This window comes from Hyperolius riggenbachi, chromosome 7 (genome assembly GCF_040937935.1).
Source record: "Hyperolius riggenbachi isolate aHypRig1 chromosome 7, aHypRig1.pri, whole genome shotgun sequence".
In the NCBI taxonomy this organism is placed as follows: domain Eukaryota; kingdom Metazoa; phylum Chordata; class Amphibia; order Anura; family Hyperoliidae; genus Hyperolius; species Hyperolius riggenbachi.
This window is the reverse complement of record NC_090652.1, coordinates 141,518,005-141,531,223: the sequence shown is the minus strand read 5'-3', so window position 1 is coordinate 141,531,223 and position 13,219 is coordinate 141,518,005. Positions and strand designations below refer to the sequence as shown.

General features: G+C 42.3%; 1 protein-coding gene across 11 annotated transcripts in view; it reads right to left on the bottom strand.

The window, feature by feature from the left end:
• SNX29 (sorting nexin 29) overlaps window positions 1–13,219 on the bottom strand; it is an 875,170-nt gene that overhangs the window by 608,013 nt on the left and 253,938 nt on the right. Inside the window, exon 15 of one of the 11 annotated variants that reach the window (XM_068244712.1) lies at window positions 8,472–8,512. The exons of the other annotated variants lie outside the window; for them this stretch is intronic. Within the exon in view, the coding sequence (XP_068100813.1) occupies window positions 8,502–8,512 (11 nt within the window). The 3' untranslated portion in view covers window positions 8,472–8,501. Of the gene's footprint in view, window positions 1–8,471; window positions 8,513–13,219 lie in introns of those variants that run through there. 11 annotated transcript variants of the gene reach the window in all.

The following is a 13,219-nucleotide window of genomic DNA, read 5'->3' as shown; positions in this document are numbered from 1 at the left end:
AGCTCCTCCCCTGGGAGAGTCTAGGCTTAAGGAAGGAGCATTCTTCTGTGCAGTATTCCTTACTGCCTCTGTACCTACTACTTAGGTACAGTCCACTGTGTTACTGTTACACCCAATCACTCACTTCTCTCTCAGGTGTCCAGAGGTTAGTAGATATATCTGATTGTCGGCGATACTGCAGATCATCAATCGGGTATATTCTGCATTCTCGGTTATACTGCAGATCACCGGTAATCAGACCCTCTCTGTGTTACACCGATCGTTACAGTTTTTAAATAATTTACTCTATTTTAGCTCAAATACTAATTTAGCATTCCAAGTCCATCCCTGGTGGAGGGGTGTTACCTCCCCTGTCTTTTTCCTATCTACTTTTAACCCAAATCCCTTTGGGTCTAATCTCCCCAACTGCCATTACAGCATTAGTTACCTTAGTTACATTTTTAAGTACCTCTCTTTCGTTATTTATAAAATACACTATCTGGCACTAACTTACTACACTATCAAGGGATCGCGATCATTTTTCCCTTTGTGTTTTTCAATCACAAAAATAGTGTTTTAGTGTCTACACTACGAACATTAGCCTCCCTGGCGGTAAGCCCGACCTATGGTCGGGCTAGCCGCTGCAGGGGATCACATGGCCCCGAGAGGATTTTTTAAAATAAAATCTGTTGTATGGCCTTAAGCTATCACTTGGCTAGTTAACTATGTGCCCCAAGTCCCTCAGGCCCCCACCGATTGTTCCCGATCGCCGTCGTAATACGTACCCCCCCAGGGATCCCGCGAAGGCACAGCCTCCCAAACAGCTCCAGGCTTCGCTATGGGGAGGATTGGGACTGCGCATGACGTCACTGACGTCATGTCCGATCGTCGCCATAGCGACAATTGAAGCTGACTGGTGACGCTGCGGTGCTCGTGGGATTGCGGAGGGGTAAATATTGCCAGCAGCGATCGGGGGGATCAGAGAGGTGCGGCAGGGCTTGGGGGACATAGTTAGCTAGCCTAGTGCTAGCTAACACATAAAAAAAACATTGTTTATTAAAAAAAAATCCCTCCGGTGGACGCAGCCACTGAAACTGCATACCGCCAGGGAGGTTAAAACCACTTACAGGTAATGTGGATAACACTAATAATCTTAATATGACGGCACCTTTGAAATATACTAGGTAGCAAGAGAACTGTCAGTTCTTGAAGGTGATGTGTTGGAAGGAAGAAAAAGCAATTGTAAAAATCTAAATGGCTTTTACAATTACCAAATTGTGATGGATAGATGACTGTATCAAACAATTTCCAAAACAGGAGATCTTGTGGGTATGCAGTGGTCAGTAGCTAACAATTACAGGCTAAAGAAGAATAACTAGTAAACCAACAACAGGGTCATGATTCATGGTCACTAATACACATGTGGGGAGAAAACTAGCCTTTTTGACCAATCCCACAGCAGAGCTACTATGACACAAATAGTTGAAAACGTAATGCTGGCCATGAGAGGATAATGTCAAAGCACACAGTGCATCTGTGTACGAGGCCTTTGTATCTGCAGATCAGTCAAAGTACCTATGCTGACACTGCTTACAGCTGAAAGTGCCTACAATAAGCAACAGAGCCTGACCATGCGGGAGTGGAGAGAAGTGGCCTTGTCAGATAAATCACGGTTTTTTTTAAATTGGAGTGTGTCAGGTTTATTTATCTGTGGAATGAGCTGCAAATACAAGTCTAACCCATGGAGGCCCAGTGTGCATACTTGGGGCACATAAACAGTATGCTACTAACGTTTTGATACCAGACACCACAGGGACCGCTGCAGAGGTATTGTGAAAACCATACCTCATTGGGTCAGAGATTTTCAGGAGGTACAAGGGGGAATTACATAAGTAGGTTTTTGGATGATGCGTGTAGACTACTTGAATCACTTAAAGGCCCACGGTCATAAAAATTGTAACATTCATATGCATAAAATGTGCATTGATCCAGAATAAAATGCACTAAACATTTTTTTCTATGTTTCTGTCACTAGGTATTTAAATTATGACAAATCTGAAAGGTTTTGGACTAGTCCAGTGTTTCTCAAACCAGTCCTTGTGACTCCCCAATGATATGTTTTGTCGGCAACCTCACCTATGCACAGGTGTTATAATTAGTGTTCACAGCTAGGTGGCTTCCATGTAGCTGAGACACTAATTACCCCACCTGTGCATAGGGGAGGTTGCCTGCAAAACATGCACCTTTGGGGAGTCACAAGGACAGGTTTGAGAAACACTGGACTAGTCTGTCTGCTTATAGGGGGCTCTCGTGGGTTTCTTTATTTTTTAAAGCACTTACTAAATGGCAGTTGCTCAGCAGTGTGCAAATTAGTAGAGAGGCTGGCTGGTATCTTTGTATAGATCCTTTACAGGAAGTGCTTTTGTAAAAAACAAAGGAAATGTGGAGATATAGAGGTATTGTGAAAACCATACCTCATTGGGTCAGAGATTTTCAGGAGGTACAAGGGGGTATTACATAAGTAGGTTTTTGGATGATGCGTGTAGACTACTTGAATCACTTAAAGAGACTCTGTAACAATTTTTTCAGCCTTAGTTCTTCTATCCTATAAGTTCCTATGCCTGTTCTAATCTGCTCTGGCTTACTGCAGTCTTTCCTAACTGCACTGTCTCTGTAATAAATCAATGTATCTTTCCTCTGTCCTGTTTGTCGGGCTAAAGCTTGAGTGTGTGGAATGTGCAGGGCTGCTTGTGATTGGTAGAAGCGATACACACCCTCTGCAGGCCCCCTGCATACTCTGAATGACTCATACACTATGCTTAGCTGAGCCTATTAGAAGCTGGTTAGTTTGTTTGTAAACACTGCCTAAAACTTAATTACAAGCCAGGATTGCAGCAGAGAGTGGCAGAAACAGCACAGAGGGGCACAGGAGAAAATAATGAATAGAATGGTATGCTTTTTATTGTAAGAATATTAGAGTACAGATTCTCTTTAAAGGCCCACGGTCATAAAAATTGTAACATTCATATGCATAAAATGTGCATTGATCCAGAATAAAATGCACTATACATTTCTTTCTATGTTTCTGTCACTAGGTATTTAAATTCTAACAAATCTGAAAGGTTTTGGACTAGTCCAGTGTTTCTCAAACCAGTCCTTGTGACTCCCCAATGACATGTTTTGTCGGCAACCTCACCTATGCACAGGTGCTATAATTAGTGTTCACAGCTAGGTGGCTTCCATGTAGCTGAGACACTAATTACCCCACCTGTGCATAGGGGAGGTTGCCTGCAAAACATGCACCTTTGGGGAGTCACAAGGACAGGTTTGAGAAACACTGGACTAGTCTATCTGCTTATAGGGGGCTCTCGTGGTTTTCGTTATTTTTTAAAGCACTTACTAAATGGCAGTTGCTCAGCAGTGTGCAAATTAGTAGAGAGGCTGGCTGGTATCTTTGTATAGATCCTTTACAGGAAGTGCTTTTGTAAAAAAAAAAAAAAGGGAAATGTGGAGATATAGGGCTTGATTCAGAAAAGGGTGCTAAGTGTTAGCAGTGAAAAGCCACTTTGCATGTGCTAACATGCTTTGCACGTGCTAAGTAGTTAACACATGCAAACTACTTAGCACCGCAGTTAGCACATGTAAACTATTCAGCACCGTAGTTAGCACATGTCAGAATCAGAATCATTTTTTTTCGCCAGGCATAACTGGGTCATGCCTGGAACTGGGTCTGGCACAATACAAAGCTCGGAATAGGAAATACATAGACAGCAGGAGACATACAGAGACAGAGTGCAATTAACCATAGGGGGCCACAGTGGCTAGTACATTATGCGCAGAGCAATTTCAGAGACTATGATATGGAATGAAATTAAATTACGTTACTGGCGACTAATGGTTCAGATTAGTTTGATTAGTCCAGAGTGATCCGTGCGATCCAGGCCAGCTGACTGGCCAAGGCGTGGCCTTGGCTATTTGTGGGAGTTCTCTGATGGAAGTATGTGGAGGGAGTTTAGGAGGCTGACCGCTGATGGAAAGAAAGAGTTGCTGTGTCTGGCAGTCCTGGTAGAGATGGTTCGAAGCCTCCGGCCTAGGGGAAGCAGGCTGAAGTAGCGGTAACCTGGGTGGGAGGGATCATTGGCAATCCTCAACGCCCTAGAGCGCAGTCTTGTGTTATATAGGTGGTCAAGTGGGGGGAGGGGACTCCCAATGATCCTCTCTGCTGACCTGATCACTCTCTGTAGTTTATGCCTGTCGGTGGCAGTGGAGCCGGCGTACCAGACTAAAAGGGAGGAGCGAGGATTGACTCAATGGTGGAGAAGTAGAAACTTTTCAGAATCTCTTGGGCCATGCCCAACTTCCTCAGTTGGCGGAGGAAGAAGAGTCTCTGCTTTCCGCTGGATGGCAGTGATGTTGAGCTTCCAGCTGAGATCCCTGGAGATGGTTACGCCTAGGAGACGGGCGCAGGGTACCCTAGCCACCTCGGTACCATCGATGTAGATTGGAGGAGGGGGAGGAGCAGACTTCCTGAAGTCAATGATCAGCTCAACAGTTTTTGCAGTACTAAGCACCAGCATGTTCTCCTTACACCACTGGCAGATTCTCTCCACCTGCTGGTTGTACTCCTGTACATTTTCCTTAGTGATGAGGCCAACAATGGTGGTGTCGTCTGCAAACTTGATGACCTTGACAGAGTCGGCTGTGGATCTGCAGTTGTTCGTGTACAGAGAGAATAGCAGAGGGGACAAGACACAGCCTTGAGGTGCACCTGTATTGGTGGTCATTGTCCGAGAGTGGATGTGCCATAGTTTGACGCCTTGGGACCTGTTGGAAAGAAAGTCTGTGATCCAAAGACGTAGGGTGGGATGGACACCAAGTTCGGCTAGATCTTTCTGTAGAGTGCATGGGCAGATAGTATTGAAGGCTGAGAAGAAGTAGAATTCTGGCATATGCATCTGGTCTATCAAGGTGGTCGCAGACAAGCTCCAGGCAGGTATTTATGGCGTCGTCCGTGGACCTGTTTGTCCTGTAGGCAAACTGATAAGGATCTAGAAGGGGTGAGGTGGAGAGCTTGAGGATGGATAGGACCGCTCTCTCCATGACTTTCATAATGACAGACGTCAAGGCCACCGGCCTAAAGTTGTTTAGGTCAGCGACCCCCTGTTTCTTAGGGACAGGTACCATGGTGGACCTCTTGAAGCATGCAGGGACTTTGCTCTCCTTCAGCGACTTGGTGAAGATGGCTGAGAGGATGGGAGCGAGCTGCCAAGAGCAGGTTTTCAGGCATGCTGGTGACACGCCGTCGGGGCCTGAGGCTTTCCTAGCGTTTAGGGTGGACAGGAGGCGCCGGACATCGGCCTCGTCCACCACCAGAGAGGGTGAGCTAAGGGCATTGTTTTTGTTGGCCCCTGGGGAGGGGGTTGGTGATGTCGGATGCCCCGCCACTACCTGTCTCTCAAACCTGCAATAGAATTTGCTAAGTTCTTCAGCTAGCACAGAGCTAGGTGTCGCTTGTTGGAACAGGGGCTTGTAGTTGGTGGCAGCCTTAATCCCCTCCATACGGCTCGTGAGTCATGTAAACTACTTAGCACCCTAGTTGTTTTTAAAAAATCAGTGTTTATTTAACAAAGAAAAGGAACAGATGACAGAATATGCAGTGTAGCAGTGCGCCTCCTAACTTTTCCAACAGTAGCTTCAGCATCAATTATCACTGTGGAAGATGAGAGGTATTGTTAACAACAATATAATGATCGTCACATAATATATAGAGCTCAGATTAAATTTAAATTTCCAAATATTCTATCTTTTACAAGATCATAATTAGCAAGACCAGGGGTATCTAACCATGGAGCTTAGCACCCTAGTTAGCACGGTGCTAAGTAGTTTGCATGTGCTAACTATGGTGCTAAGTTTGCATGTGCTAACTACGGTGCTAAGTAGTTTGAATGTGCTAACTACTTAGCACCCTAGTTAGCACGCCCAAAGCCTTTAGGCGTGCTAACTGGGTTAGCACCGTTTACTGAATCGAGCCCATAGTCCAAAACAGATTTTTTTTACAGCTTACTGTAAGCAAATGCAACATAGGAAAACAAGTAATTTATAGAGCATTTTACACAGGACATAATGTACATCGTATATGTATGCGTTTACAATTTAACATATTTTTGTGAAAGTGATCCTTTACAACTGAAAAACTGTTTTTTTTATTGTTATTTAACCGATAAGAAAATAGAGGGGTTATGGCTCAGAGTTGCTATACAAATGAAGATTATTCATACATTATTATTTGGTATGCATAGAGCACTAGGTCTGCTTATTTGCTATTGCTTCCCTTCAAGCTTGGCAGGCAGACATGTAAGCTTTTCCTTTACAACTGCAGACCCTGTTCAGTCACAGCATGCATGATGCCTCTCACGTTTTACCAGGAACACAGCAAGAGTAGTGGGCAGCAGTGATGTCTCTTAGCATCTCTCGTGGCATTAAAGCAGCAGTACGAGCAGGAGAGGAGGACACAGCATGCCCTCTCTGCCTTGGACTTCTCTGATGTTACCTCTTTGTTGTATACGATTATCTCCTGGCTGAAGGCTACAGAGACACCATTACAGCCAACTGAATTCTAAAAGAAAAGGGTTATTTGAAAGGAACACACTGACTGAAATAAAAACATACAGGCCAATTAGAAGATGCTAGAAAACGTGATTTACAGACAGACCATGAAAGACTTTTATAGAGAACCCAAGGTGGGTTCTAAGAATCCAATTAGCATACAGAGGCTGGGACTGCATATAGTACCCAGCCTCTGTTGCTATACTGTCTCCCCCAGTCTCCCCCCTGCTCTCTGCTATGCCCCCATAAATCAATCGCCGTGCTGGCGACATGCAGCATGTCGCAGCCGGCTGTTTACATGTGAAGTGTCAGTTTCTGCTGCTCCCCCGCCTCCTCCATAGTGCTGGTCCCTGCCCGCGTCCCTTCCCTCCAATCAGAGGGAAAGAAAAAGGACGCGGGTGGGAACTGGCACTATGGAGGAGGCGGGGGAGCGTCAGAAACTGACACTTCACATGTAAACAGCCGGCCAGTACGGCTGTGTGATTTATGGGGGCATAGCAGAGCGCAGATGGGGGCTGGGGGGGAAACAGTATAGCAACAGAGGCTGGGTATTATATGCAGACCCAGACTCAGTATGCTAATTGGATTCTTAGAACCCTCCTCGGGTTCTCTTTAAAGAGAATCTGTACTCTCAAATTTTTACAATAAAAAGCATACCATTCTATTCATTATGTTCTCCTGGACCCCCTCTTTGCCGTTTTCGCAGCTCCCCGCCGTGATCCTGGCTTTTAATCGCCAGTTTTAGGCAGTGTTTACAAACAAAAAACATGGCAGCTAACCAGGAAGTGATGTTTGTATATATCTCATGTTACAGTATACTACAAGTTATTATTACATAGAGAATTATCTGCACTCCAGTCTGGGATTCTCACAGTTTTCAGCATGAGACAGGCAGCTCCCTTCCACCTCAGAGAGCTATGTCTGTGAGTAGTAAACAAAGCACACAAAGCCTGCAGGGGGCGTGCATAACTTCCCCCTATCACAGCAGAGGCAGCACATTCCTCCCTGGCTCGACAAGGCTTGACAAGGAAAAGAAGATTAGATATATTACACAGACAGTGCAACTAGAAAAGGCTGCAGTAATCCAGACCACATTAGAACAGGTATAGGAACTTATAGGATACAAGAAATAAGGCTGAAAATGTTGTTAGAGAGTCTCTTTAAAAGCAAACCTGCAGCAAACCTAAACTGAGAATGCCAGAAAAAATACAAAATCGATGGTTACATTCAGTGGAAACTTCATGTCCTAATGATCTGTTCTGGAGAAGTGAGATACTGAAGCAGTAAACAAATGTTGACAATTCCTGTAGTCAAGCTTGGCCCTCTCCTTTTCAACTCCGTACCCTAACTATCTGTCCTTTAGTGTGATTTCACTTATCCAAAAGGAAATCCAGGTGCTTGACCCACTTTCATGACAGTTTTCTGGCTGTGCGATTTTTAGATGTTTTATTTCAGTAATAAAAACAAATCAATTCACTAGGTAACATTAAAACCTATTATTGCCTAATTTTGCAGTGATTAAAATACACCTCAATGGATATGGAGGCTGCCATATTTATTTCCTTTTAGGGCTTGTTCACACTACAAGAGCTTTTCTAAGCGCTTTGTGATTTTAAAAGCTCTTGCTAATGTTATCCTATGTGTGTGTTCACACTGGAGTGTTGTGATTTTATAAATATCCCCCATAGCTTTGCATTAGCAAGAACTTTTAAAATCTCTAGCGTTTAAAAAGCTCTTATAGTGTGAATCAGCCCTTACAATATCAGTAGTCTGACAGGCCTGCTGATTTCTTTGGCTGCAGAAAAGAGGTAGAAAAAAAACAAAGTTTTGTAAAAAGCAATACCTTTTAATGGCTAGCTGATAAAGTTAAATTATGCAAGCATTCTCAGATCTAGTCCCCTTCTTCAGGCATATTTTCAGATGCTAGCTGGAGTAAAACACGAATGCAGGTAAATGGTTAAATTGGCTGCAGTAGTGTCTGAAAAACACACATGAAACATTCTAGTCAGGCTTCAGTCGGAAACATCGGATCTGCATGCTTGTTCAGGGTCTATGGCTAAGAGTGCTCATACGGTACACTTCTCGATATTGCAGAATGATCGACCTATCAATTTAATAGTTTTATGGAATCTGAAGAGAAGCAGTGCTGCAACATTGCAGTCCGATCAACCTTTTTATCTATTTCCAGCCAAAATGGGTCACAAGTATTGATTGAGAATGCTGGAAAATCTCGGTCACAAGGGCTGGATCGGATGTGCAGCAGTAACCGTTCGTTTTACAAGTGCCCATACTACGTGGCACCAGGTGAATGTAGCAGCATCACCACATGCACCTGATGACACATGGGAGGCGGGCACATATACACTTGAGGGGCAGCAGCAGGACAATTTTCAATAGATTTGTTCAATGTGTGGGCAGGCAATAGATCTCTCTATGATTAAATTCGATCGGAGAGGGATCTATCTAATGGTCGATTTGGCCTTGCATCACGTGATGTATGGCCGCCTTACTACAGGCAGATGATCAGCAGGACAGCCAGACTCCATATCCCTCTAACTTAAAGAGAAACTCCAGTGAAAATAATGTAATAAAAAAGTGCTTCATTTTTACAATAATAATGTATAAATGATTTAGTCAGTGTTTGCCCATTGTAAAATCTTTTAAATCCCTGATTTATATTCTGACATTTATTACATGGTGACATTTTTACTGCTGGCAAGTGATGTAGCTGCTGCTTGCTGTTTTGGCAGCTGTAAACAGCTGTAAATAGCTATTTCCCACAATGCAACAGGGTTCACAGACAGGAAACTGCCAAGAGTACATACTCAGAATTTCTTTGTGGGAGGGGTTTCACCACAATATCAGTCATACAGCACCCCCTGATGGTCTGTTTGTGAAAAGGAATAGATTTCTCATGTTAAAGGGGGTATCAGCTACTGATTGGGATAAAGTTCAATTCTTGGTCGGAGTTTCTCTTTAAGCTGTGCTTTACACATCATTTCAGACCATCTAAAAAAAAATGTTGCCACCTTAAGAGAAATTGGCATATATGCACATAAAGATCTTTGATTGAAACAATGAATGAATAAAAAAAACAGGTTGGAAGACCCCAAAAGCCTTGGTCACAGCCACAGACACGACCTCTGCAATTTCTGTCCCAATGTCTCCTTTTGCTACCTTTATACCTACAGAGGATAGTCATAAAGTGGATATTACTGTAAAAAATAGTATGCACTTTATAAGACGCAACACCGCTGAAATCAAAGAATGTTTTATCACCTGCAAGAATACTTCCTGAAAAACAGCCTGGGCTGCATTTTCACCTCTTGCTCTCTGACTTAAATCACTGTGCGGGGCTAGCGGAAAGCTCTCCCCAAGCTGCTGCTGTAGTAGAAAATAAATCTAGCCGTATCCTGCTGATTGTGAAGCTTGTGTGAATGGCTTCCTCTTGGCAGATGATGTCACTAGTGCCAAGGTCAAAAATATGTTATATTGCAAAACTACACTTATCACATTAAGCTCAATGCTCAGGGAAGAAGAAGAAGAAAAAAGACTCTCCAACATCTCGTGTGGGTGCTGTCACCTCCGGAAAAATTAGAGGTGTTATTCATTACGATGAGGTCTACAGAGGAGGGAAAGAGTTTCACAAGATGAATATCAGCTTGACACAATAAAAAAAGAAAGACTATTTCGGTTCAGAAAGTAGAAAAAAAGATGCAAACAAATATAAGAGACTAAAAAGAAGAAACTCACCATCGCTGATACAACATTTGTATGAATACATTAAATTGCACAAATGCGACATTTCTCTACTGAGGGAAATATAGTCTATACCTGATGGTTCCCAGAATTTCACGGCAGCACAGAAGTAAGCTTGCATTATCTGATCAGCCACTTGACTTAAAGTGAACCCGAGGTGAAAATAAACTGATGAGATAAACAATTATATTTATCCTCCTAAAAAATTACTTTTTTAAGTATCCAAAGGTTTTCTTTTATATTTAAAAATGTACAAACAGGAGAAGAAAGGAGGTCCCGCTACTGGACCTCCTTTCTTCTGCTGCTGGTTTGAGTCCCCAGGATCCCTTGCTCCCTTTGGCTTATAATAGGTGGCTGCAGCGAGTTCATTTTTCCTTCACTAAAAATGTAGAAAGTAGGTTGAGTAACAGCCTATTTAGTGTTCCAGATTTAAAATACAGGAACTATTGACCTTTTTCTGCCCTCATAAGTTGTACTCTGCCAGGAAAAATGTTATGGCTGTAATTAGCTTATCAGTGTTGTTACTACCGTATATTACCTACAAGGTACAGACAAGACTGTCACTCCCATGCCTAGAAATGAACGCTTTCAGGCAGCAAAATAAATTAAGTAAAAATGCCTGGTTATTAATATGTGCTGTACTGTACAGGTTTATCTCATCATGTCACATATTGTCTCAGGTACACGTTAAATTAAGACTAGAAAGTCTTCAAACAGCTTAGTGTCCATTGGATGCTATGGAATGCACACAACTATAAAAAATAGCAGAACTATTACTCTAACATACATCTGACTTACGCATAGCTTAACAACAGGAACAAGGTCTTTATGGGCTTGACAGAATGAGTCCTTCCAGAGTTCTACCATCACCTCTCATCTACCACATGTGTGGTCCAGCTTTTCAGGACACCACAAGAAATCTGGTGACAAATTAGAAAAAGAGTAGGAATACACTAGGCAGAATGGCATATGAGTTATCCATAGGATATAGTGGAAGCCGCATATGAGATTCTGCTTAGTGTGTTCCTAGCCAAAAGGTAAGATCCGAGTCAGGTCATTTACATTCCAGTTAAGGAGTAAAACACAAGTGTCAGCAGCTCTATACACTTTTCTTTTTATAATCCTTAGCCAAAATAATAATAATAATAGAGAGAGCTTGATGCATTGCAAAAGTTTATTTTGTGTGTATGCATATTGTGGACTTATGAAAATCCACTAGTTGCTTTGCATACTACTGCATTACTTCCTGATTGGTGCTGCTAATCCATTTGTGTGTGTGCGTGAGTGTTATTTTAAAGGGTACCAGAGGTGACGTGTGACATGATGAGATAAACATGTGTAGGTACAGTGCCAAGCATACAAACAACTAGGCTGTGTTCCTTTTCTTCTTTTTCTGCCTGAAAGAGATCACCATTCCGGTATGCAAGTGACAGTTTCTCTTCAGTCGGGGGCCTAGTCGGACTATAGCGTAATCCTCACTGATTACAGCCATACAACTCTTGCCTGGAAGAGAACAGCTTCTAAGTGCAGGGGATAGATAAAGGTTAATAGTTCATATATTTTAGCTCACATTTTCAGGAGTAGAAGGATAGATACAATTGTTTATCTCATCAGTTTATTTTCACCTCAGTTTTCCTTTGAAAATGCTTTGTAGCCAAAGGAGACTGTTAGCCTCTCTCCCCAGACCAGGAAATTATGCCATCACCAACCAGGCATCAGTCAACACAGGAAAGAGGTAAGCAAAAGCTGATTTGCGTTCCTTGACACCTTATTTTAAAAACACAACTACTCAATGTATATAATGTAAAAAAAATAGCAACTTTCCCCTGTCCCTCATGCTTACACTGGTATTCACTTGTTGTAAGGGTATAAAAGATACATATTCACAAAAAAAGAAAGAAAGGAAAAAACAGGTCCACTCAACCTAAGCATATGATTATGAATCATTCATATTAAATATTAAAATTCTTATCAAAATGTTTGATATTTGCAGCAGCTGTTCAAGTCTCAATACAGAACACGCTGAAAAATATATCAACATATTTGTGAGTAATTGAATGCTAAAATAGAGACATTTGTTTTATTCTTTGTGGTCTGCTTTCCAATAATAATAATATATATTGCAGATCTATGATTATGTGATCATCATACTACAGTATATAATCATGCATGCTGACATTGTTAAATAACAGAAATAGCAAAAAAGTTACTCAGAAGCACATCTTGCTATTCCAAACATTTCTGCCACAATAGGACACTTGCAGAAGCCACTTGCTAAGTATTGTGATGTGACCTTTCACCATATAGTTTAAAACAAACCTGTCATAACAAAAATATGGGTGCTTTGTTGACTCAACTGGTACTTTAGTATTATAAGATGCTAAAACCTACCATATATGCTGTGGAGGGACTTACCCTACTCCCTAACCCCCTGTATGAGATTAAAAGGGTGCCTGCTTACTCTTAAAGTGTTACTGTCAGGCATAAAATCAAAAATCAATTCTTTATTTTTATCTGTTAAACATCTGTTAAAAGTTAAAAATCACTCTTTCTTTTCTTCTCCATAAAACATCATTCCCAAGTTTCCCTGGCCCTTATTTGGTAAATCTGCCACACAAAGGAAGTTGCAGGGCATGCTGGGCTTTCTTTTTTTTTCTTCTTTACTTTCCCTTAAGACATATTGTAACTAATGCAGCCTGATTGGCTGAAGCCTCTTTCCCTCCCGTTTTTCCTTCCCACACCTCTGTTCCTTTCTGATTGGCCAATATTTCTCATGCCGAGACAATGCACTTCCGACTGCAGAGCTGAGTGGGAGTGTCCGAAGACTGGGAGGAGGGTGGGAAATGAGATACAGACAGAGTAAGGGAGGAAATTG